The sequence below is a fragment of the Perissodus microlepis genome, chromosome 11 (genome assembly GCF_051167445.1).
Source record: "Perissodus microlepis isolate ML-2025 ecotype Zambia chromosome 11, ASM5116744v1, whole genome shotgun sequence".
Lineage (NCBI taxonomy): Eukaryota > Metazoa > Chordata > Actinopteri > Cichliformes > Cichlidae > Perissodus > Perissodus microlepis.
The window spans coordinates 3,287,546-3,314,649 of record NC_140471.1 but is presented as its reverse complement, the minus strand read 5'-3'; the positions used below and the strand labels follow the sequence as shown (position 1 = coordinate 3,314,649).

The 27,104-nt window shown below is 42.0% G+C and overlaps 1 protein-coding gene across 4 annotated transcripts in view; it reads left to right on the top strand.

Annotated features, from left to right (window-relative positions):
• cdk14 (cyclin dependent kinase 14) overlaps positions 1-27,104 on the top strand; it is a 216,951-nt gene that overhangs the window by 142,705 nt on the left and 47,142 nt on the right. For all 4 annotated transcript variants that reach the window (XM_084943042.1, XM_084943045.1, XM_084943043.1 and 1 more), the window contains 4 exons: positions 3,518-3,581; positions 8,007-8,055; positions 18,107-18,246; positions 24,407-24,557. In XM_084943042.1, coding sequence (XP_084799168.1) covers positions 3,518-3,581; positions 8,007-8,055; positions 18,107-18,246; positions 24,407-24,522 — 369 coding nt within the window. In that variant the 3' untranslated portion in view covers positions 24,523-24,557. The remainder of the gene's footprint in view (positions 1-3,517; positions 3,582-8,006; positions 8,056-18,106; positions 18,247-24,406; positions 24,558-27,104) is intronic.

The window sequence follows — 27,104 nt, the reverse complement described above, 5'->3', positions numbered from 1 at the left end:
TATCACTGTGATATCAGAATCTGAACTAATTCACATTAACTGCAAGAAGCCAGGTTATATTTAGTCTTTTGTTTTAAACGTTTATTAATTTCAGGTAAATAAATCCTGTTTTTAGCTTTCGTAGCACAGATTAGGCAGGACGAGCATCTTGTAGCCCTCCGGCTCACTCAGTCTCAGCCTTTTTTTAGTTTCATATGTTGCAGTTTTATAAATATTCAGTAACAGTATCACTGGGTAAAGCAGTTTTATTTGAGGTTTCGTTATTTCTGCGCCCCCTTCTGGATAGATGAAACTATGCACCTGGTTTCCACACCTGCTCTGCAGCAGTTCCAGCTGGCCCTGGCCTGACTTTTCAAACAGCACTCCTGGGCCTTCTGTAGAGGAAAGTCTAAGAATATACTCTGCTGCTCGGCATGGAGATTTTGATTTTAGAAGACATGGCTGATCCTTTTATGATACTAAGTTCACATTATGGGAAATGTTTTCTGAGTGTGACCCATGGATAAACTGACTGAAACAAATCAACTGCTTTAGGACAAACAGCCTGCAGACACCGCTCAGTCCTTTACATGTTGTAGCTGTTTACTGTCACCAGGGGGCAGTGTGCAAACAATCAGAGGTTGTTTTTGTTGTTTTTCTGTGCTTCTCCTGTAAATTCTGCTCTTGATCCAGTGTTGGACGTACACACAGAATCATCCACAGCGAGCCACACGCTCTTCGGCTTTGTGGGCTGAACATGGTTCTTCGTTGGCAGACAACAGGGAGCCGTGGAAAAGTATGTGGTGCTACTGTTGTGTGGGCGACGCTGGCTTGTGCTGTTATTGGTTCATCAGCCGACCACTGCGAAGAGCGAGGTCCTAACGTTCAATGAGAACCACTGAAAAGTGTCCTCTGCACTCTCTGATCTTTTTCTCTCCGATGTTTCTCCCATTCTTGATAAACTCTGGACTGCACAGGTGCACATTTGCATCGCTCCTCTGTGGCCTCCCTGTAGGCTCTCCATAGACAGATATCTTTCCAAACGGTCACAACGCTGTACCGCAAATTAAGCATAACCCATCCCAGATATGCCAGCTGTCTTGTTCACTGCGAGGAGCCTGTTTGACCCGTTCATTGTCTCGCCACATCTCTCTAACCTCTTCATTCTGTCTGGCAGCATGAACAGAATTAAGAGCGTCGCTGTGTGAAGGTCAGACATACTGTTTGTGTCTGGCCAAATGGGTGGTCTGTAACCTCGCTGCTGGGGGGTTTATTATATGTATGTGTGGCAGAGTATGAGTGCAGCGTGCAGGGTTGTGACCTGTGACCTCACAGGGATTCTCTTTATATGCTCTGTCTTTGTCTCCATACACTCTCCACACATTCCCTCATATTCAGAGATGTGTAGAGACCAAACCTGCCCTCCCTGATGGATTATCCCGTCCTCCATTTCAGCAGGCTGTTTCATATATCCATTACTCTATATGTGCAGGCATTGGAATCTACTGCCTGAGCAAAGATGGAGGGGTGTGGGGTTTTATTTTCCCATGTGGGATATACAGAGGGGAGATTGTGCCCCACAGGAAGCAAGCAGCCGTTATTTGTCCAAAACATCCATCTCTGCGCTGAAGTTGGAAAAGCCTTGGAGCGAAAGTAGTAGGTCCTTGTGACTGACCTTCTTTGTTCCATTTTTGCTTGTGTCATCACATTAAGACTGAGTTTAGAATGTGCCCGAGAGCCATGAAGCTGTGAGCGCACACATGTGGTCTATTGTCTTTAAAAGAGTATCTGTCGTGCACAGTGGCAGTGATGAAGTCAAACATCATCACCATTAAAGATGGAGTTAAAAAGTAAAACATCACTACTATGTGGTGAAACAGCTATATTGATAGCTTAACAACAATATCTGTGAACTGGAGACGATCTGCAGACAATAAGATTGTAGCAAGTCTTAAACAGTTTTCGATCAGCGTGTGCTGTCCTCCATCGTCCACCCTACAACATTCAGATCCACACTTTCATCTCATGCTCATTATTGTTATAGCACATTAACTGTACTGTGTTCATTGTTCATTGGGGGTTATTGATCATCAGGTTGAGGGACCACCACGGAGAAGTGTTAAGCGAGCTCACTGATGACTGACTAGACCCTGAGCTGTGCTGCTGCTCGTCTGCTTCCCCGGCATGATGTCCTCATAAAGACTCTGACATTCACATCCAGCCCTCCACCCAGCTCTCCCTCTCCACTTCAAAGGCCACAGAACTGATACATCAATAATGCAAAATGACTCCAGCTCTGGCAGCCAAATTCAGATCCTGTCACGTGGCCCCTCGTTCACCTTCCAGTCACCCCTCTAACACTCACGACCTCATGTCCTGCTAAACCCACCCACCCATCTTATCATGATCACGCTCATACAAATCCATTCTCTGACAGCTTCTATCAGGGGGAAGTGCAGTTTTCAGGTGATGCTCACCAATCTAGCGTTAGTGGAAGACAGATCTAATGATGGAGGTCAGTGGTGAGGACTAACTGAAGGATTTTCAGCGATGAAGCAGTCAGTGTACTCCCTTCTGTTCTTAGCCAGAGTCTTACCTTGTGTGAACATTGCTTCCAAACACATTTAAAAATGCAACGGTGAAACATTTTTAATGAAGTTCAGTGTGGAACCCCTTGATACCTTTCCTCAAGTTCCACTCCAGGCTGCTTTATGGTCCCCTACTGCCGTCTGGTGGACGTTTCTATTATTGCAACTAGACTAAAGCGTTAATGTCCACACACAAGCTCCAGACCTTTTAGAAATGCTTTTGATTTTCTTGATTAAATAAAATATTGTCCTTTTAAGCACATCATTTGTCTTGTTGTGTTTTGGAACTGTTGAGAATCTAACTAAAGCGACACACCCCAGTCAAAGGAATGGGCAAAGCATCATCAGCTGTTTAATCACATAAAGTTGTGGAGAGACACTAAATTTTTGCTTTTCTTTGTCTGTCATCTGAAACTAATTTATCCCACAGTGCACCTACACTGTGTGTTTGCACAGAGGGAGGAGACATGCAGCAGTTCCACACTTCTACCATATGAGTTTGTTGTAGATCAGACCAAGTGGGCAATCTGGAAGCTATTATGTTGTTATGGTATGATGGATCACGTCAAAGGCATGTCCGCTGCTCTGTATTCGATCACCCTAAAGCCAGGTTGTGTGCGTGAGAACTCCATTTCCCAGAAAAGATGCACTTATCGTGACTGTTGCAAAAGAAAGGAGACGCCTTTGTACTGGAAGTTTATCATGAGAACTCACATCAGCACAGTCAGCTGTAATACTTTATATAGTAAACCTCAGGCAGGCGTTATGCGAGCGCTAACATATGAAGAACTTTATGCACTGTGTTTAACCACAAAGTAACCTGTTATATTTGCAGTTAAAACAGATATGATGCAAATGCTTATAAAAGAACATGTGCGTCATTCTCCGTCAGGTTAACATGATCCTAATCATTACTTATACTCACTTTTCCTTCTTTGTGTCTTTTTCAGGTCCTTGGCACTCCATCTGAGGATATGTGGCCTGGTGTTAACTCCCTGCCTCACTTTAAACCAGGTAATTACCAGATCTTAGCATAGTTTTAATATACACACTGGCAAAAATCATGGCATGAATGATTAACTCTGTCTCTGTGGTGTAAGTCTGATGTTGTAGCAGTGCTACCCTGAAGATACATAGTTTACATAAAAACAAAGGAAAGTGTTGGAGGAGGACTGAGGCCATTTGTTGTGACCATTGTATGGCTGCTGTTAGCATACAGCTTACTTTTGCACAGGCATCAACACTTTGTACAATTAAATCTAACAAGATGCTAAAGAGTTAGCCTGAAACCGTATCTATGAAATAGATGCTATAATACTGCCGCTAATTTTACTGTCATTAGTATCTTTAGTTGTTTGGTGTGCGGTTAAAGATAGCCTCTATGCTAACACTTTAGGCTACCTAATTCTGACTGACAGGGGCGGGCAGATTGATCCAAATATCGATAATATCGATATGCTGGTACTGCTGACTGAAAGCAGGTGTCATGCTAACTCTTTAGTCTACAGAATCAGAATGACAGATAACAAGATAACATTTTAGTGTCCAGGTTTTGAGGAAAGCCGCAGAAGCTGGTTGTCACGCTGTTGTGTGCATTCTCAGAACTCCAAAGCTTATCATGAATATGAGGCAATACTGCCACCTACCAAAAGCTCACTGTACCCCATTAGTGCACCAGCAGCAGAAGAGGGGGTGGCAGCCATGCCTTCTGGGAGCTCATTAGGGCTTTTTAGATAGGACATGAATAGAGGGACTGCAGAAGAGCTGGAGCTGAGAATAGGGGACAGGCGAGGATGGACATCAAGAGGGTTAGAGCGAGGGTTCGGGGTAGTGAGGCATCACAAAGCTACAGTATGTGACCCAGCCTCTTATCTCCAGTGGCCAATTAGAAACCTACTGGGGTGGCTTTCGTGGTCACATGCACATACAACCCATACTAATGTGATTTTGCATCCTGTGGCCACAGCGACAGTTGGCTCTTGTTAGCCTCTCGCACACTGTGTTGCACAGCTGTGCTGCTGTCTCACCCACACAAACATGCCCGGCTTTGGCTGGCTCTAGCCTGCGAGCGCTGCGTCTCTTCATATGACGAGTGCATGTTCAGGGCTTCTTGTGGCTGCGCTCTCAACAAACACGGGAAAAAGTGGGATGCTTGTGAAGCCCTGTAATGCCTCTGAGTGCACATCAATTACAACCTGAGTGCAGACACACAGTGAATGAGAGGATAATGCAGGAGCAGTTTTTAAGCACAAGGGAGAAATTGAACTATAATCTCCTGGAAGTGCACTTCAAGTCTAATCTGAAATCAGGAAAAAAATCTTCTAAATGTTACACTGTAGCAGGAATAAAGTTCATGTTTTTCTTTGGACATCGACTGTTTTTTTACTCATTTTCTAGGCTTTGTATCTGACCAGTTTTAGAGGATTTGTGTTTGCTTGATTGTTTCTTTCATTTATTAATCACTTTAGGTAAAAACGTGCTCACGGCATAAACTGATCTTAGACAATCTTTAGGTACTTTGTTATTAGCAGCATGTTGTTTCAACAATAACACAGTTTGTCATCCATGAAATAGCCCCAACAAGATGATTCTTAAGAGTTACTAGCAAAAAAACTTAATAAGTCTTAGTAGGTGTGTCCTTAAAAAATCAGAGGAAACTGGAGGATCAAAGAAGAAGTGCCCAAAAGATGAACCACAGCAGAAGAACGGTAATCCTTAATGATAGCAGGTGTTATACTACAGCTATAGCCTCAATAATCTGAATGATATTGTGTTGTATGCTAACACTTTCACAAAACTGAATGACAGGCTAGCCGACATAAGCAGATAAAGAGATGGACATATGAATAAAGCAGATCACTAGCAGAGCTCATTAAAACAAATATAATGGAAATTACAGCTGAGTAGCTACAGTGGCTCTGTGGAGATATTGTGTGCAAACCAGCAGTGGATGGTGCTGAAACAAAACTGACTGTGCTGACCAGTCTCTGCTGACACACTGAGTGGTAAAGAGTTATTGCAGCTTAGGTCTGTGATTAAAGTGTGAAGACAGATGCAAAGACAAACTACTTGAGTATTTTTCTTTAGGTTTGTAACAATAAAAATCTGTTACTGACTTTGATTTTTTGCAGTATTTGAAACGTGTATAGACACGAGCGTCTACATGTCTAAGGCTGCAGTGAGCAGCAGGTGGCAGTGTTGCGTCAGTCTGCAGAGTTTCCTCAGCAGGACTGAGCTCCTCTCAGCCGCCCGTTGTCCAAAAACACACGACTGTATCACTGCTGTGCCGAGGATTCGTCACATATTTCTCTGTTACTTCCTAATAAATTCTGCAGCACCTTCCTGTCTTTCTTTTCTGTCCCGCTCCAACCTGAATACATCGCTGCACTTTCAGACACGATGCTGCGGCTTGGCCTGAGAGTGAAGGCGCCACTTTTTTTCCCACATTTTTGTGGGAATGAAAAGGTTCCACAGATACTTCCTCACTTCCAGCCATATCTCCCTTTAGCTGCCTCCCGCCGCACTTGGTCTCAGTCATGGTCCAGCTCAGACTGCGTATCTGAAAATTAAACCTTGAAGGGAGGGCACATATAAAGCCTGCAACACAGCTGCACAGTGCACACAGGTACAAACATGCAGACAGTCTGACCAACACCTCAGACACAGTATAATGAAGGTTCTGGTTGATTTGAGCTGTGATTCTGACATATTAATGAATACATTTCAATAATCATGTTTTGTGGTATTTAAAGAAAGGACTAACATTTGCACCAGTATGCTCGAAATATCCAAAATTATGACTATTTTGAAGCGTGCATGTTTTACCAGCACAGCCTGGTTCCACCCCTCCTCCTGCTGATAGCTGGAGCCGTCTCCCCTGGTGCTCAGCGAGCTCTGGTCAGCTCACGCCGGCGCACCTGACACCAGCCTGGGCGACAGGACCCACTGCTGGCTGTCTTGCAAGCTGCAGGCTGATGCTGGAACAGGCTGTCAGGTTGCTGGCTAGCTGGATCAGGCCAACAGTGTGGGAGTCCAGACGGACTAGCTCACTGGGTGGCTGGCTAGCTTGTACAGTAGCTGACTGCACGCCAACATGGCAGTTTTGGCTGTAATTAAGAGAAGAGCGCTGAGCCTTCACACATTCACAGCATAGCGATCATAGCTGCAGAAGCACGGAGACACTGCTTCACCAAACTCCTCTTGCAAATATGACAATTTAATGTGGTTTGGCCTTGCAGCAGAGGCACATAGTTCACACTGCATTGCTCAAGAGGATTTCATTCATTTTCCAGTCCTCATTTTGGCAAACTAATACACAAAGCAACACTTTGTGTGATGACATTAAGCTGTTTTGCCTGGTCGTCGCAGGCCTTCACTACAGCACACATTTTTAAGATTCCAGACAAAGAATTAATTACATTGATTGTGGCTGCATTCCTTTAAGATGATCCAGTGAACTGTCTGGCACAGCTCAGTCTGAGGAGCACAGTGTTGAAGGTATTACTTACAGTGACAGTCCAGCGTTGTACAACATTGCATGTATATTTGTGTTTGCACTTTTCAGTGTGACTGTATAAAGTAGGAACTTGCCTTTGTGGCAAACTGTTAGCTTTGGTTTTAAAATGTGGGACCAAAAAATGTATTTCCGGATGAGGTGCTGCCTGCAGAGCCAGAGAACCAAAGAAGATTGAGATGGATCCCAAACTAAATGTATTTAAGCTTTTGATTGTGGTTCACATGAAGTTGCAGTTAAAGTCTGACAAGCTAGTTACTGCAGCACTAACTGATTCAAAGTACTTGCTTTACCAAAATGTATCTTTTTGCAGGTTTTGAGATGTTTTACTGCCATTTTTATACCGCAAATGCTCAGTTTGATGCAGTTTCTTTTGACGTGTGTCTCTATAGGACATGATTGAAAGCAGATATGTCTAATTTTGTCATCAAAGATAAACAGCCCCTGCTATGTGTCCAAATCTAAGAGGTAGCCAATCAAAAGGGAGCTGCCTTAAAGCAATAGGAACTAAAAGCACCGAGGCTATGTTTATTTCTTTTTTATTATTTTGATTTGAATCTTGCAGAACTACTCTAGTAGAATCCAAGAATAAAAATATGGAAGTGAAAATGGCCCGATTTGAAAAAGACAGAAACACAATAGCAACACTGCAGCAGTGAGCTGTGCTGGGTGGAGATTAGCAGCCAATTAACACAAGGGAAGATTTGAAAATAGGCGGCCCTTCTCTGTGAGGGTAAGCTAAGGCCCTGCCACTATTTGAAAAATTGTAGTTTACAATTAATTATTGCAGCATCTACGTCTCGTAATTTGCTGAGACGTGCACGTAGAAGTTTGGTTTGAAGGTGTTTTAGCAGGTGTGTGTCATTAACCCAGCAGCAGCTCTTTGTGCAGCCATTTAATTGCTTGTTGTTTTTTTCTCGTTGCAGACCGCTTTACAGTGTACAGCGCAAAGAAGCTCAGACAAGCTTGGAATAAGTAAGTGAGCTGTTTGTGTGTTTGTGTGTGTGTGTGTACAAGCCTGCATGCAGCATTACTGCAACATCATATGTGTGACTTGTGTTGTGAGACATCAGGCAGGAAAAGGGCAGGGCTTGGCAGTCAGGGCTTCTCCCAGATGTGTGCCACTGTTTGCCCCAGGCGTACATCTGGAGTGGAGACAACGGCGGGCAAAAGGGGAGTGTGACTGTTTTCCAGAGGGAATTTGAAATAAGCAGCAGGGAAGTGATTTCTATAAAACTCCAGCTGTCTAATCAGCTACAATCACAAAGTATAGCTGCTGGAACGAAGATTCGTCGTCACTAACTAAAGCCCTCATCACACAGGATGCTAAGACCTGCGTGGCTCCTGTGATTTGGAATAATTACACAGGTCATCCTTAATCCCCAGAGAATCTGCTGCGCCTCTAATCTGGAAAGTAAAGAATCTGCCACAAATTACTTCCCATGATGTGCCAAACATTCTGTCGCTGTATGAATTATCACCAGAGTCATCTGCATCAGTGTATTTTATTTTATAATGATAACTGTCAATAACAAGATTCAAACCTAGAAAACATGCCCTTAGTGTATGCTCTTTAGTGCTAGGACATGAAAACCAGGGAGTTTGTTTCTAATTTACACTTGGATTTTTATCTTTGAACAGTAAGTCCTAAAACCTGGAAATGGTTTTCCAGCTTCTGCTTCCCTCATCTTCAAATCACTGATCTTTCTGAATGAGTTCTTGGTTAGATGTCTTTATTCAATGTAACCCTTACATGTTTTCACATTTTCTCATATAATGTGCATTTGCTAACAAGTGGATCAGAGAGAGTACAGACATCGTTGAGGACATTTAATGTCGTATGATACAAAATACAAAAGTGTCGTGGTGATGACGCTGACTTCTACCTCAATGGTCTCATTTACTTTAGATCCTAATGTTGCTGTTTTACTTCTGACAATGTGTATTCATACTTCAAACTGTTATTTCTCCTTATGGAAATGATCATATACATTTTTATTTTGTGTGAAGCTAATATTACACGATAATGCAGAAGCATGGCTCTTTGTTAAGGGGACCACAGTGATGCTAACTTCTGGGATGGCATACAAAACATCATCCCTGCAGCACTTATTTCATGCTCCACGCCGTCGTGTTCTCCTGGCTGCAGTTATACATTTTACCCCCAAATTAATATCGACCCTTTCACACATAGTGGGCACTACAGTGGACAGCTATTCAAAGGCTGTTTTCTTCTACACTCTAAAAACTAAAACTGACATTTTTACACTTAAAAATATTGAGTAGATTGGAAACCAGTCAAATCTGTTCAATATACTTGATCAATTGAATAACCAAAGCTTAGACATATTAAGTTGAAATGAATAATTGTAGTTGTTACACAAACATGAAATATAGATGGTCAGTTAATCCAAAATTTTGTTCCATTTATTTAATATTGTAAACTGAACGTAATCAAAATTGTACTTAATATTAATAGAATAGAATAGAATTCAACTTTATTGTCATTGCACATGCACAGGTACAGGGCAACGAAATGCAGTTTGCATCCATCCAGAAGTGCTTTAGTGATATAGATATATTACAATATATATTAGCAATAATATAGATATGTAAGTATATTACAGAAATGGGTCTATTATGGTATGTTATAATGTACACGGTATGAAGTATGTTATGAATATTCTATAACTATAAGTATGTACAGGCTGTAGTGAGTACAAGCTATGTACAGGCTATGAACAGGATATAAATATGAAATAAAAAAAAACTATACAGAAATCTGAGATATACAGTTATAGAGAAATGTGAACTATGCAGGTTATAAACAGTTGTAGGATTAAAAATGATCGTATGTACAGAATGATTATTTACACAGACCATTTAAATATGGTAAATGGCCTGTATGTGTTTAGCGCTTTACTTAGTGGACCCCAAAGCGCTTCACACTACATTCAGTCATCCACCCATTCACACACACATTCACACACTGGTGATGGCAGCTACATTGTAGCCACAGCCGCCCTGGGGCGCACTGACAGAGGCGAGGCTGTCGGACACTGGCGCCACCGGGCCCTCTGACCACCACCAGTAGGCAACGGGTGAAGTGTCTTGCTCAAGGACACAACAACCGACGGGGCTCGAACCGGCAATCTTCCGATTACAACACTTGAGCCACGATCGCCCCCTAACATTCAAATATGAATGTTATTATATTTCACTGGTAGTCCAAGTCTAAAAAACCAGACAAACTAATATGTAGTTGTGTGTTTCATAATACATGTATGAAAAATGACCACATGTAAACATTTTTCCAAATGAAAAATTTATTTTCATAAACACGGCAATAACTCGAAATAAACAAGCACTAAAATGACAAGAGCCTTTTCCCTTTTAGCTCAAAGCCTTACATACTTGAAGGATGAATGTCAAACCAGGAGAGCAAACACAAAAGCTCAGAGTATTTAAAAAACAAAATGAACAAAACAATGAAAAAGGCTCATGGTACTCAATTACTCTACGTTATTGTGTTTTACTTACACTTTTCAGTTGTAGTTGCTGACAATAAATAATATTGATTTGAATAATTAATGATTTTAGTACAAGATACTGATGAGTATAGATACATATTTCTCAAATATTATGATTCAATTTTAAACAGAAATATTAAGCACGTGCAAAGAAGGTATTCTGTGAACCACATACTGAATTTTTTGTCTGAGATAAATGTAAATAAATACCTTAATTTAACACAAACACATATGTTAACATTTTAGACATTTATTTCAACTCATCAAACTCAAATAATTACTAAAAGGATATTCATAGATTCTATCAGGCTCATCACAAATAGAGTGTATTTGTGGCAGTGTTGATGGTATACTTGCACATAAACCACTACGTTGAACACTGATGTGTCACTCCATACTAAATTCATAAGTCAAAACGTCTGTTGTCCACCTAAGTGGACATGTAACAAACTCTTTGAAAAGTACGTTTAAAAAATGAAGTTCAAAAATCTTTTTTTCATGCCTAAAGATGAATAAAAATCCTGATTGAGGTTGTCATAATTCATGCATGAAAGGGTTAATAATATTAACTGATTAGTAACTGAAACACTTGGGATTTTAAGCTTATACGCTGGGTTGTAACATCAGCTGGGGATATCAGTTTGACCCCAACACTTACAGTTAATTGCTCATTGGCTGGTTGGTGTTTTATATGGTATGAAATTCGACGTGTTTCTGAGAGGCTTACTTTAGGATCCAAATATCAAAGAGTTGATCCACAAGTTCTCAGAGTAAGTATTTCAGTTGGATGGGTTTGATTTGAAAGCAACTAATGTAGAGTATAATGATTTTAATAGAAGGATCCTTTAACCTCCTAAGACCTGAACTCTTCCACTGCAGCATTTTTAATTTCTCTTTGCTAATTGGGCTGATTGGGACCCGATGAATGTAAAAACAAAGAATTACCAGATTTTTTTTTTTTTTTACTTTATTTTTGTTTTTAAGAAAAATCAGAGCCACATATGAAGATATTCGTTTAGAATGTTGATAGAACAGTAGCAGTATAATGTCCTCGTAAGTGGATATCAGGCCCTTGTAGAGCAAAATTGAGTATTTTGGTCTAGATAACCCAAAATGTGATGTCCACATATGTGGACCCCAGGTCCTAGGAGGTTAAAGAAGTGAACTGAAGCATCCGAGGACAAATGAAAAGCAGACATAAATGTTAGCTGCGGTGGATTCCTCTGTCCCTCCCAGTCTCCTGATTTTCTCGAGTCCAGGAGGAAATAAAAATTTGCAGAAAGAAAGTGAGGTGGAATGTTAATGGCCATCACTTCCTCTCAACTGCCTTTCATCACAGTCCAGGGAACGGTGAATTTGATATGAACTCACTATGTCCTGCCCTGAGACTTGGCTCACCCCCTCGTGCTCTCTGTGTTTCTGGTTTCCATCAGCCATTTTTCTCTGCTGCACTGTTTTTCTTCCAGCTGTGAAAATGCGGACGGCTGATGGACAGGAAATCAATCTGTGTCTATGGGGGTTTTATGTGTTTGTGTGCTTTGACGTGTATTGTAGTACAGTTGTTTCCCCCAAAGGCCAGAGGCAAAGTTTTTGTTAAAGTACTGCATTTAAATTCTGCGTCACAGGTGACAAGAGTACAAAACCACGGCGCTGTGGTCAGGTCGCAGCAACAACAGCAGCTTTGAAATTAAAGGTTTTTGTTGAAATGTAAATGAAATGTAAACCAGATCTTTCCCTCACTTCACACCAACTGCTGCTAGGGCCTAAAAATACACTCAGCGGACACTTCATTAGTTACACCTCGTCAGACCCAGTTAGACCTTTTTAGTGGCATAGATTCAAAATGGACGGTGGTTCCTCAAAGATCTGTACATGCATGATGTGGCTCGACCGTTCCAAAGGTTTGAGTTTATATCTGGTGACTGCTGACGTCTGATTGGCCAGTTTGAGATGATTTGAACATGTGACATGGTGCATTATCCTGTTGGAAGCAGGGGTGTGAAACGTATGGCCCGCGGGCCACATCTAGCCCATTAAAAATTTCATATTATTAATATCCCATCAGTATGTGGGAAACGAAACTTCAGCCCTGCTGTGTATCCATGCAGGCAGGGGTGCGACACACCATGTGGCCAATCACACACAACGACACACTGGGATCATACCATTATGTGAAAGAAGGAAGGGGGGCAGACGTTCTGTGGTACAGGCCAGGTACACAGAGAGGCGTGAAGCCCGATTTAAAGACAAGCGTGTCGAGAGAAGTGAATAAATGAGTTAAAACGTAAAATCATCGTCTGTCTGCATTTCAGTGATATCGAGTGTCTAAATGAGTCTCGCAGGCCTGAATGTGCGCTGGAAACCATTTATAATTCTTGTTTGATCTGCCGCTCAACACAAACAACCACATGCAGAAATTTTTGACTTTTAACTGTATTTGCACAAGTTTTGCAGTTTTTTCCTACTGATACAAATTTCCGTTATGGCTGTTCATACCTCACAAAGAAACTAAACAGTAAACACATAACCTGTTGAACCCCATTGCCCCCGGAGGCGAGAGGGAGAACAACTGGATGATCAGATCTGTTATTTAAATATTTATGTATAAAGTTTGAGACCCCTGCATTAGAAGATGGGGTACACATAAAAACCCAGGCTGGCTTTGACATTTAAATGATGGTCTGTAGGTACTAAAGGAACATGGATGGGTAGTCTTTGTGCATGAGGTTGCTGCGATGTGCACAGACTAAGTATAAGCAGGAGTATATGCCAGTGGTAAAATTCACCACTGAGTACTACAATTACTTTATTAAACGAAAAGTGAGGTGGAAAACTACTACTACTATCCTCAGATCAGTTGCACTGGGGCCTGTTTGGTCATGTGTTGCTGCCTTCACACTTGGTTTTTATTCAACAATCTCGTCATTAAATTAGTCAGACATGGTGAAAGCATTTCATAGAAATTCTTCAGACAAAAAACACAAAAGCTTTCTACCTAAACAGCTCCCAGTGGCCGAGATGAAAGGTCTCCTCTGCTACTTTCAGTTGTGGTGACGAGACAATAGAGGCAGGTGGTCTCCTCGCCCTCGCTTCTCAAAAGTCCTTCCTGTAGTTATTTTGATGGATTACCATGAAAAAGCACTTGCCATGCTCCAGTGAAGAAGGAATGCCTCAGCCTGCTGTGAATGTGTCATCACCTAGATCTGTTTGATAGCCACAGGAGACACTATCGATCTTAATGCAGATGTTGGCTCGTTCGCTCAGCTAAGTTGGCAGCAATAGCAGAAAGGAATGCACACCTACCATGCATCAGCAGCTTTCAAAGGCCAACATACTGATATCCAGGAGATTTCACACCAACAACTATGTGCCTGCACTCTGTGCGCCTGCAGAGAAAAGACAACACCTGAATCCAGCTTCACTTACAGCCCGCGACTAAACAAAGGCACGTTCAGCAGGTTTCACTGGAAGATTTGTTTTTAATGCAGTAGAGTTTATTCCAGTTCATTCCAGCTGCAAGTTTGGGACATGGTCATATTAACCTCACAGTGATATAAATTACTGGCCCCTGTTTACATCCAGGGGACATGTTTTCATCTCAGTATAGATTATTAGTTAATCTGCTGACTGATTGAAAAGCAGGCTAATTATATTGATTTTTCAGTTTTAGTGAAACTGGAAGTGGGGATGATATATAGATCTGCAATAGGCAGATCTGCAAGCCCCTCCTCTGATTGGACTATCGGTAGGGGTGGGCGATATAAACGATATACGATAGAAACGATATAAATTTGGCCAACGATAGAGATTTTGACTATATCGCTCCACCGCGATAGCGCATGTTGATGATGTCATCAAGCTGCGCCTGTTTTGTTCGAAAGCATCGCAGCAGCGGCTACAACCATTATCATCTGCAAATTATGCCGACAGTCATAAACTGCGCTTCCTCCACTTCCGTAACATTGATTCATTAATGTTGAATTCTCTCGCAGCTGTTCTAGTCCTGTGTTGTTGCAGTATATTAATGACTAACCTCGTATTGTGGATGAATAATCTCAGTTGTTCTCCTGACTGAAGTTTGGCCCGTGTATAGCATCCTGCTATGCGATTGCATTTGTCCCTGACCACCAGAATCCCTCACGTTAACTTTTATCGAGTGGAAGAAAAGTTGGTGTTCATCCTCCAGCTTCACTGTGCTAATGCTAACATAGCTGTGTCGCTAGCAATCACGTAGCACAACATTATATACCAGGTAGTCCAACTTCAGTAACCCTGCAAACGCCACTGCTGTTTAGTTTCTGTCTTCATTTATGTTTGAAGTGATAGCAGAGCTGTACGTTTGAATTTTTCCAGGAAATCTCTCAGTCAGAACATGCTATGTCATGTTTAGGTGTAAACCATTGGTGTAAACTAGCGAGCTAACTTCCTGTTAACTTCTAACTCCGTTAAATTTAATAAATTCTGTTTTCATGGATGTTAAACTTAATTGTTACACCCGATAAAGCAGCAACGCTGATGATTTTATTAAAGATGAAAGAATTTAGACTGTTTTTAACTCTCAGTGTTCGTTTGACTTTGGGACCTGTAGCTCCTCACTACGGCAGCCGTAATGCTCTGACAATCCATCGAGCAGTGCGGCTTACCAAAGTTGTACTAAAACATTTTTTAACAGATTTCTGCAGCCAAAATCGGTTCGAGGTCAGTAAGCACAACCAGAATTCATACATAAGGCACACTCTCGATTTTTGAGAAAATTAAAGGATTTTAAGTGTGCCTTATAGTGTGGAAAATATGTTATACCGAAGAAAAGAATATATCGCGATATATATCGTTACAGCACATGCTTCAAATTATACCGCAATATGGATCTTAGGCCATATCGCCCAGCCCTAACTATCGGTGACCTAAGGAGTGATGCTCTTGGTTTGGAGGCCACCTTGACTTTGGCCACAGTTTTCATCTTCAGCTCAGTAGATGCAGCTGCTGTTGCAGTTGGTCCATACTGCTCACAATTGCTTCCACTGTGCTGCAGCTTCTGGGTCTCCAGCTTCAATATTATAGCGCTGAGCTGCCAGGTGCTTCTTTGCTTCTTTGTCTATTACTTTAATGTTCTCACGCCTTAGTTTTAGTAGCCTCATTTCTCATCAAGACGTCCTGGTTCCCCAACACTGGACAAGGACTTTGTTACAGCAACGTGTGAGCTGGTGTGGCTTCAGTTACATGTTGTTCACTCATGTGTGGTAGTGAAAATTCAGATGTATGTATTGTAGCCAGCAGGGACGATATATAGAGCAGCGGACCACGGACCGGTACTGGTCCGTGAGTCGTTTTGTACCGGACTGCAACACCTTGAAGGCCGGTCTGTGACGGTCCGCTGGTCTATAAAATAAAATAATATGACGAAGACAAAAACGGTGGTATTTTATAAATATAATAATAAACGTGAATTCACTGTGTAACTGTGTAACTTTATTCGCAGCGTCCTCCTGAAATGCGCCAACAACATTGAGAGTATTATTCTCCTCTCTTCCCCTTAATGCTCTCTGGTCGCTATGGTAACGTGTAAATATTCCTTTCAAAATAAGACACACAACTACAACACGGGAAAAAACCCAGGGAAACCGAGTTAGCGATAAAAACCCTGAAAACCATAAATTCCACACCCGAGCCTCAACTCTCACGGCCCGGTGCCAAACAGCTCACGGACTGGTTCGTGGCCCGGGGGGTGGGGACCGCTGATTTAGAGGATCGAGTGTAAGTGTTTAGTTATCTGCTAACACTGGCAAGCTGCACCTGTAAACTGTACAGGTGGGATAGTGGAGGTCTAGGATGTTACAGTCCCAAGCTCTAGCAGGCAGCAGTGCGCTTTCTCTCTTTTCCAGTAAAGAATGATTGGTTACCTTCAGACTGCCACTAAGAAAACCAACATATAATCACTGAGCAGGAGCAATGAGTAACCACGTTTTACACAGGTGTTTGGATGTGAACCTGCAAGGAAACGAGGTTGTTGGTGCTAGTGCTGCTAACAACAGCCACAGTGTGTAATTCACTTTGATTATTGAAGAACATAGTTTTAAGGTTAGAAAACGCTCTTTAATATAAATAACTATCGTTTTCTTACTGTTAGCCTGGACAGTTGGCCTGATTAGTTTTTCTTCCTTTTAAAGACTAAAAAACCCAAGACCAGTTCCTAGTGATCGTAGCTTTTCCTCCCTTAGCCTGTGTTTAGTCTCTGTTCCCATGTCTGCTCTGTTCTTTTCCTGTATCCCACGAGTTGCTGCGTTCCCTACGTTTCCTCAGTTGCCTGTGTTTCATAGTTTTAGTTTCCTGAGTCCAGTTTAGGTTCTAGTTCATGTACAAAGTTTTTGAGTTTTTTGTAGAGGTAATTTCTTATGGCGAGTGTATCCAGCGAATAAAGTTGTGCTTTGAGTTTAATCGTCCGTCATTTGGGTCTTTCCGCCTGCCTGCCACACAGCAAAACATGACACCTGGATGCTTTCTGTTTAATGAAGCTCTTTGTTTAACCTTTTTTGTGGTATTTTGTCTGCTTGAGCTTCCAAAATATTAAATAGTTGCACAAAATCATGGCTTTTACCTCTTTCATCTTAATCCTAATGTTATCATTTGGCTCTAAAACAGAAAACCGTAGAACAGAAGGCCTTAATCTATCGGTACACTTTCACACACTGTCTGGTTTGTCTTCAAAGTTTTCAGTAAAGTTACACCCAGTATGAGAAAGAGGCTTGTAGAGGCCCTGATGGACTTCATTAACTTTATCTCTGCTTCTGTTCTGAGTGGCGTTGATGAGTTGAACAGAGAGTTATCCTCCCTGCATCTCTCCGCTGATAAGTTGAGTCAAGATCTCCTCTGAGAGTCATGGGAGTGGCTGTCAGAGTGCTTGACTAGGGACTCAGCCACGAGAAACCCAGAGAACATGAGAGGCGTTCTGAGTACTGCGAGCGTGGGGCCGGTGAACAGCGCAGAATAACATCATGTTTATTTAATGCAGTAGATGCCTCATTACTGACTGAATTTGTTGCTATTCGCTTATTTTCAATCTTTCCTCTCCCTCGGCGCTGCTAGCTGGGCTGGTTCAGGAGTTCAGTGACTCCCAGTTCGAACGAACGAACACACACACACACACACACACACACAGTCTTTCTTTAATGAGGCCTTTCACTGTTTCTCACGGTGACCCAGTCAACATGTATGATTCAGACTCAAAAGAAAAAGGTGTGAGCTTTTGCATGTGTGCGTTTCTTAGATGTGTTTTTCCTCTCGAGTCAGCAAACCTTCAGCATAATTAAACCGCTTGCTTTTTGTTGTCAGCAGCTCTGTGATTTGAAAGTTGCTCTGTCTGTGTTTAGAACAAACTGACTGTATTTTACTTGGATGCCTTTACTGCCTATTTCCAATGAATATATCTCCAGATATACTGTTCACGTGTCTTTTCGGTGTCACTCTGGTGTCTGACTATGTGTAACTGTGTGTTTAAGGTTGGGCTATGTGGACCATGCTGAGGAGTTGGCCTCCAAGTTCCTCCAGTGCTTCCCAAAGAACCGGCTGTCAGCTCAGGCAGCACTGAACCATGAATACTTCAGCAACCTTCCTCCACGGCTCTGGGAGCTGCAGGACAGTACGTAACACATCATCATTGCCTGCAGTGTCGCAGCCATTTGCCACCATGTATTGAAATACAGTGCTGATAGAGACCGCTGAGATCCTGCCCACACCCAAGGAAAAGCCAGTTCAAGGCTCTCTGCTAACTTTGTGTCCTTTTCTATTCTGTCTGCTCACTAAAGAAATAAAAAGTGCGAACAAGCTTCTGTTTGGCTGCATGAAGGCTGAGGAAGTCTGAATAAAATCAAAAAATGAGCCTTTTGAGGGGGAAAAAGATTGATTCTGAGATGCTTGGTGATTACTGTACATTCAAATGATGCGTTAACACAGTCGCCATGCTGTTCATGGGGAATGTGTATGCAGGCAGAGGTCTGTGCTCAATTAAAACATCATCATGAATCAGTTCAAGTCATGACTGTCCATGATTGTCTTCTAACTTTATCCTTTGGAAAAAATCCAAAACAGGCTATGAAACAGATACAGAAACATGTGATGAGTCATTTAAATTTGAAGGGACATGCTTTTCTTTCTTTCACCTGACATAAGCAAGTGTCTGTCAGTCACGTGATATTAAATCAAAAAATCACTGCTATGTATCAAATTAAACACTCTAAAAACAACAGCACAGCTGGACAATGTTAGTCTTTGTTGTTTAGTTTTAACATAGCTGTATTCAAACCCCCCGAACAAGATGGCCGTGCAGAGATGGAAGTCCGGATGCAGCAGTGAGATTTAGCTTTTCCTCAGTATGTGTGTCCAAGCATTTATCACTGAAAATCAATTATCCAAGTGTTTGTTTAGTCAGCCAACACGTCTGACAGTGTGCGGCTTGTGTGAGCATGTAGTGTGGAAAACTGAAAAAACTATGTTATGTTTGTACAGAAGCTCACTAACATATAGCTTAGCATTAGCATCAGCTCCTGAGAACTATGAGGCAAATCCATTGCAATGTTCTGAAAATAACAGGAAGTTAATTGTTGTAGTTTGAACCACTGAACTTAATCATTAACAGCGTGTTCTGCAGAACTTGCTCCAGCACACAGCTCTCGGTGACAATGAGCACATTTCAAAATGCTCTGCATTGAATTGCTGCATTTTGCATCAGACATCACATTTATGCTTGGAGTCATAACTCAATTCTGAACACATGTTATACACACAATGCTTTACTTTTTTTATCTGACTGTGAAATTGAACTGCAAGGACGAAGACACTCCTTATAACCCCACAGCCCAGCTGCAGCTGTCTCACAGCCATACGGTGCCGTCAGACAGCTTAATGATGCAGAGTTAGTTAAATGCAAGAATATAGTATATATTTGTACACATTAGAACAATATAGTGCAGTATTCTATTAGTGTGGAATAGAAAATATCAATGACTGTGCAATAGAACAGCACATAATAGTAGGAAGGCTCTCAGTACTGAATAGTACAGGATGTGATGAAGAGGAAAATGTCTGGTGGGGAGTGTGGGCGGTTAGTGAAGCTTGTCCAAAAAGCTCAGCTGCAGTTTGCACAGAACTTCTCTTTGACAGTGTGAGCCCGGGCTGCACAAAACCATACGCATGCCAACAAACCACAAGTCTCCTGACCTGATACGCCACCTTTGGTTCTTGGTCGCTGAAAGCTGGAAACCCAGCTCTCATTACCAGTGTCGGGAAAATTTCATACGCCAGTTGAAAGTGTTAGGTCAGTGTTGGTCCATCACAGATGCACAGAAATGCAAGTGGACAGAAAACGTAAAACATGAACCACACAGTGGTCCGGACGCAGAGAACTTCAAAGATTCAGCCGAATTCAAGTCAGGTGTGACGTTAATTTAATGGACTGCGAGGCAGCACTGAGGAGTCTGCTGTGCTGAATGCTCAATTGAGTTATTAATTTGGTTGTTAATTAATTACACACTGTAGAAATATTAACAGTTACACAGACGCGATGATGCAGTGGTTAGCACCGTGTGTGTGTGTGTGTGTGCGCGCCCATTTCCCCTCTTCTGATGTGGCTTTGCTTCCATGATTACTGCAGGTCAGGTTGATCGGTGATTCAGGTGCAGGTGTGTGTTTATTACGCGTCTGTCACCTCTGTGTGTCTCTTACTTGTTGCCAAGGCTCTCTCTTGGAAGCCTCTGAAAAGTGGAAAAGGATGTTTTTGCCTTGCCTCTCATCCCCTGTTTTTTGTTTTTCGGCTTTCTTCAGCTCACGTAGATCGTAGTCGTCTCTCTCTATGCCTGAAAAGAAGGCAGCTGTGTGGATGCCGATGAGACAGTAGGCTCAGTTGGACCTCTGCTGTCCACTGCCATACGCTCAGTTTGATTTTTCCTCTTGTTATTTGCCCAGAGAGAGCGTGTCTCTGTAAAGAAGCCCCAGCTTTCGACGCATCTTCATTTTAGAAGCTCGTGTATTTTGGGCGCAGCAGTCAGCGGCTTTAGGCAAAGCTTCACAGTTAGGCTACATTTCAATTAATCCTACAGAAATGCTTGAAAGTATGTCAGAGATGACTGCCTATCCATATTGTCTGACAAGCTACAGATACATGTGTAAATCCCTTACGCTGTAATTCATTAGTAGTGTGAAAAGCCTGCTCAGCAGACCTGAGTGTGCCACCACTGACGCGCTGGTTATTTTAATGAGAGAACTGCATTTTTAATTCCCCCCGATTAGGATTTTTCAGTATTATTAATCCTGTTATCAGCACCCAGCAGGTTGTCGTGTCTGAAAAGAATCAGAAGGCAGCGGTCAGTGAGAGAGAGGAAAGAGATGGCTCGTTTTGATTTTTGTATGCTCGCTTTATCTCTCTCTTTTCGGCATGCAAGTGTGCCACAGGAGAAGCAGCGGCGCAAACTGAGGGAAGAATGGGAGTGAATTAAAAGAGTTTAGAAAATGAGGACAGGAGTGGATAAGCAGGAAAATGGTATCTCAGTATCGTGGGGGAAGGATGTGTCAAAATTATGCAAATGAAGAGTGAGTGTGAGATAAAGAAGTGGCTAATTACTCCAGCTGTGAGTATTTGGCTACGACTGCAGCATAGTGATTGTGTTGTTTGGCAGAAACAGGAGCCAATGGGAACGGTCCCCCAGAAACACGCTGCACTGCCGTGTAGTTAAAATAAACCAAATGAAAGATATCCTGACTTTTCTAATGACAAACACGCCAAAGGAAAGTCAAGGAAATGTCTCGTGTTCTCCCTGACGAACAATGTGTTTTCTATGGTCAACTGTGCGCTCTATTATCCTGTGTATTATGGATTTGTTCAGACAATACCCAGACAGATTACAGCGAACAATGAAAGAATTACTGAGACAATGGAGCTCCCGAGGTGGCTGTTAACTGTGCGGATTGCCTTGTGACATTTTTAATTTGATTTGAGTGAGAGTGTGTGGGTGTCTGGCAGTGCATGGAGAAAGTGCAAAGGCCTTTGGATAAGGAAAATACAAGTCCCCTCTCTCAGGGCTGGATGTGGAACAGACATTAAAGTACTGAGACACAGCAGTTGTCCTCCAGTTCCACTGCTCTCTTGGCAAAACTCTGCAACTATTTCAGAGTCAGAGATGAAGATGTGTTCTCCTCACAATGGACAGCGTCGATTCATTTCCCACCCCCAGAGGAATTTGGTTATAAATGCAGCTTTTTAATCTTATTGTTTTCCAGACAAGGAGCCAAAGGAGCTTCAAAGATAGAGGATCCCCACGCTGATTTACAAATTTTTAACCAAAAATTAAACATGCTAATGCTCTTCAACCAGTTTGAAAACCCTGACGCTGTTTGCTCTTCTTCTGTTTTCATCTCACAGCCCCCCAAATTCCCTTGATGATTAATAATCATCTGCCTCGCTGTGCAGTTTAGGCTTCACAACTGCAAACAATGGTCACCGTTCCTTCTTCTGTTTGGACTGAATCCAGGGAAGGCATTCCTATTAAGTCCTTTGTATAGAAATGAGCTGTAATTCAGCTGAGGGCTCAACAGGGGTCAGTCCATCCATCCAATCTCTTCCACTTATCTAAAAGCCTGGAGTGGGTGGAGCCTATCCCAGCTCAGGGGTCAGTCAGTACTAGTAAATAAAGAGCTAAATTAACCCCCTACTTTTTGTAGCTTTCTTAAACACCGCAACGATGATGTGTCTGAAGTGAAAAAGGAAGACTTGGTCATTTCATGCTGATTGGTCAGTTAAGGTTTTGTGACATATTTCGGTGGCACTCTTCGGTGGTATCTGTTGTCTTCATCCACACAAGAAACTGCCTAGGAGACTTAAGGGAAGACTCAATCGTCACAGTGTAACACAACGTTTTTTCAATTTCAGTGATACCAGTCTGTCCAGTCAGGATGTAAACACAGGCCAGTGGGAATCCATTTCACCTGCTTTGAAAGTGGACAACAATCAAAAAGAGGATGTTTTTGAGGTGGTGACCACTAGCGCTGCCACAAACGATTGTTTTGATAGTCGACTAGTCACCGATTATTTTTGCGATTAGTCGACTAATCAGATCATCATCCATTGGACATAAAACGTACAGCTTATTGCAGCAGCAGCATCTGCTCTTATATAACTATCATTAGCTTACAGCTTTAAGTGTTTAAGGTGCTAACTAAAAATAAAGACAAGATGATAGTTTATTACATTTTAGTGAAATTTGCAGATTGTTTCAGTGAAGTTTAATAAACTCCTTGCTATCTAAAATATAACAGGACACCGGAGTATATTCTCCAGCATCTCACACTTCTGATAATCAGCTGTCTGCTTGATGTTTATTCAGCTGTGTAAAAACTATAACTTTAATCTCAGCCAAACCGATTTACTCAGGAACAAATAAAATACTAAAAAAAGCCAAACAATAACATTTTTAAGTTATCTAAGTGACTTATATTATATATCATATTTAACCTGAGTAGCGAAAGACGGCGGTGGGTTTGAAAACGATTTGCCCGGAGTCCGGTGTTCTCACGGGCTCTAGTGAGCCTTGACCCCGGCTAGCTATCGAGCTAGTGGGTAACAGACGTCTCCGAGCACTTTTGAAAATATGTGGTGTCTTGAGCAGATATAAACTGAGCAGATATTTGAGGTTTACACAGCTACATTCTCACCTGAAAATATGTTAAACGTTTATTTTGTGACCCAGAAAGAATAATAAGAGTAATATTAAAACTAACTAGCTGCCGCCATTGTTGGAAACTGAGCTGGGCCGCGCTGTGAATTCTGGGACAGAGCTACTTACATTCTACAGTAGATCCTACAATAATAGATACAGAGAAAAACCCAACAATCATATGACCCCTATGAGCAAGCACTTTGGCGACAGTGGGAAGGAAAAACTCCCTTTTAACAGGAAGAAACCTCTGGCAGAACCAGGCTCAGGGAGGGGCGGGGCCATCTGCTGCGACCGGTTGGGGTGAGAGAAGGAAGACAGGATAAAGACATGCTGTGGAAGAGAGACAGAGGTTAATAACTGATTCAATGCAGAGAGGTCCCAGATCTGGGACTTGTGCCCCTTCTGTTCACAGATGAGAGCAAGTTTACACTGAGCATACGTGACCGAATGAAGGAGTCTGGCGAAAAAGATTATGCTACCTGCGACCTCAACCAGAATGAGTGGTTTAGCAGTGGGTGACTGGTGGTCTGAGAATACAAGTACTTGAAGAAGTTCTTAGACTAGCAGGACCCTGACTGCTGTTGGGCACCAGGATCCAGACCCATTGTCAGACCTTAAGCAGGCGCAGTGGACCCTGGGTTCTTCCGGGTGTAGGACAGTTTTTGACAATTATTGTTGAGCTATTTTGTTCACAACAAATGACAGAGTGTATATCAGTAAACATATTCAACATTTTTGAGAGTTCTTGGATATTTAGAAGATTACACTACGCTGACAACTGCAAAGACAGGCTGAAGTAGAGCATTTTTCCAGTATTTAAAGATATTGGTATGGGTGCGTTACTGGCTCTTGTGGTATTTTAGAATGGTTTTATTTTCTTTCTGCAGTGTGTCTATACTTCTCCATCCCAAAGTCAACAGTAAAACTTTCACACATTCAACGCAACTCACACAATTGTGTCATTTTTTTTACAACATTTATTAAAACCTTAAAGACCAGTGAGGACGTGTGTTTTAAAAGGCATTAGCTCTGTTGGCTTCTTGCTGTCAGCCTACATGCTTCTAATCCGCTCGCGTCCTCTTCCCCCTGCAGTGTCTTCTATCTTCACCGTACCAAATGTCAAGCTGCAGACAGAGAGCGGGGACAGCATACAGGTGTGTGCACGAAGGAACAGTCATGGAAAGGCATCCTCTGGCAGCAAACACTGACCTGAGGCAGCATCCTGCACACGACTGCCTGACAGGTACGCGCTCATTAGCAAACAGTATGCTGCAGCAGAAGCAGCATGAAGTAACACACTCTCAAAAGAATAACATGAAACATGCAGACAGAAGGTGAAACTTTAATGATATGGATATTTTCATGTGCTATATTGCTTGTGTAGTATGTGAAGTAGTACTTGTTTGTGTTGCATGTGAATTAGTTAGTAGTGTGTTCTCAAATCAAACACGGTCACTTGTTCTCTGACCACAACTGACGTTTGCAACACTTTACTGGGATTGTCATGCTAGCTACGGCATTTTCTGAATATCTGTGACTTGCTGTTCCTCTGAACACACATAATATTTAATCACGCTACACAGGTTAACACTCATAAACACAAAATCTGTAGTCTTACCTGAAATGCTTGAATGCGCTGTTAGCTAAGTAGCTAAGTAGCTTGGGTAAGGCATGCACAGCATCCCACAGGCCGCCGCTGCTTTGGGGATATGCTATGAAGTTAATATTTTCTAACAAGACATGTGGAACAAGTGCTTATGGTCGTGTTTTATCAGAGTTACATATCTTTATATGATCAAATATGGTTTCAGTTTATTCTTTTGTGCATACAGTGTGGCCTTATAGAGGATAACTAGCTAAACAGTAGTAAAGCATTTCTAAAACCTGGATGTTTACTCTCAGTTCATGCTTTGTTAATATATTCTGCATATTTATCTGTCCATATATATACATATGTATGTATCTTCGTTATATATGTGACACATACAAGGGCCTAATGTTGTTGGATCATTTCTTATAATTGATTTTACCAAGAGCTGATGTTGCAGTGGGATTTATTTTTCACTCATGCTCCTATTATTGAGTTTAATCATATTTGTACAGCTTTGGTTTTTTTATAAGACTAATCAGCCGATTTTCTCATAAATACAAGAAGAAAATCAAACAGTGATGTAATGGAAAATATTGTCTATTAGAACACAAAAATGTCAAACAACATGAAAGTCATTAGCTATTCCCTCGCACAGTTCTCTGTCTGACACTGATCTGCATCCTGCCGACCACCACGGCCTTTCTTTTAACACCGAAGCCATGAGATCTGTGCCGCCTGCACTAAAGCAGAGAATCCAGTAATAGATGGAGGAATGGCTTTGAGTAGGCGAAGAGGGTGTCCCATTCTTTAGAGACGGGGGTTCTCTTTCAGGGCTCAGATAAAGCGCCACTATTTGCATGTAATAAGAGGTGCAGAGGCCAGGCATGGGGATAATAGTTGGCCTAATGATGGAGCAACACAGGGCCACAACAGTGCACTGTGGACCAGATTAGATCTGTAATTGCTGACAGGTGCATATATGTAGCAGACGCAGCAGCTCCTCAACTAGTCGTCACCAACTTTCTCCAGTGTTTCATTTCTTGACGTTTCATCGAGAAAGGTTTGATACAAAGTAGATGTATTTACTATTCTAGGGATTTTGTGTGTGTGTGTCTGATCTGGGGCTAATGGCTTTCTCTCTCTCGCTGTGTGTGTGCATGCGCGTGCACATGTGGAGGGTGGAAGTCACCCCACCGAGAGCGCTGTGTCCTCTCAGCTGCTGCATTTACATTGAAATCAGCCTCTTTGTCCAAGCAGGCCTAAAGCCTGGCAGGCTGGGAGAGCTGCGCTGATAGCAGCCTAATCCCTGTGCACACATTCCCATTAATACGCTGACAAATTACACCAACACATGCACACGGCTTTTTATACTTCCCCTCAAATGTAACTCATGCACCAGTATAACGCTACAATATAGCACTAAACAGCCGCACACTATAGGATATGATAGTGTTTACTATCATTCTTTTTAATGGTGAATGTGAGTATCACTGTGCTGCTCTGGGCTTTCCAAACTGCTGTTTGTGAGAGCAAAGTGCAGGATGTCAGTACTTTGAAGTTTAGTGATTGTAAATGAATGACAGTGGTTCTGGTTAAATATGTTTTTAAAAATTCTCAAATTTGGGGGACTCACAAAACATATAACAAAAGGATTAATTGAATAAAAAATCCATTCCAGGTTCCATGGCACACGGACGCGTCGGCTTTGTAAAACTGTTTGCAGATAGATAACGACGCTCCGTTAAAGAGCGCTAAAGGTAGATTAGGACACTTTGCTTTTTGGCTGTTTGTTCTTGGCTAGGCTAGCATACTAAAAGCCAAAGGCCGGGTGTCGGCACCCAAAACTGTTTGGATACGGGTGTGAATAAAAACAAAAATACATTTATCCAGTGAATTTAAATGTGGTATGAAGTGGAGCCTTACAAGCATGACTTTCTTTACAATTACACCTACTGTGTATCTGAGAGTGAGAACAGTTCTGTTTACACAGATATACAGCATCAGCTGTTTGTAGTTTTTTAAGGTTGGCTAGAATTAAATGGATTTTACATGATGGTTTCAGTTTTGCTTAATGTTGCATTTATACCACAACACATTACTGAGATGTACTCAAAGAATGAGCGTAAATTCTTGAATGTAATATGCACGTGAATATGTACGGACCTGCTCCTGAAGCTTTTCTGCTAAAATCAGAGGTAA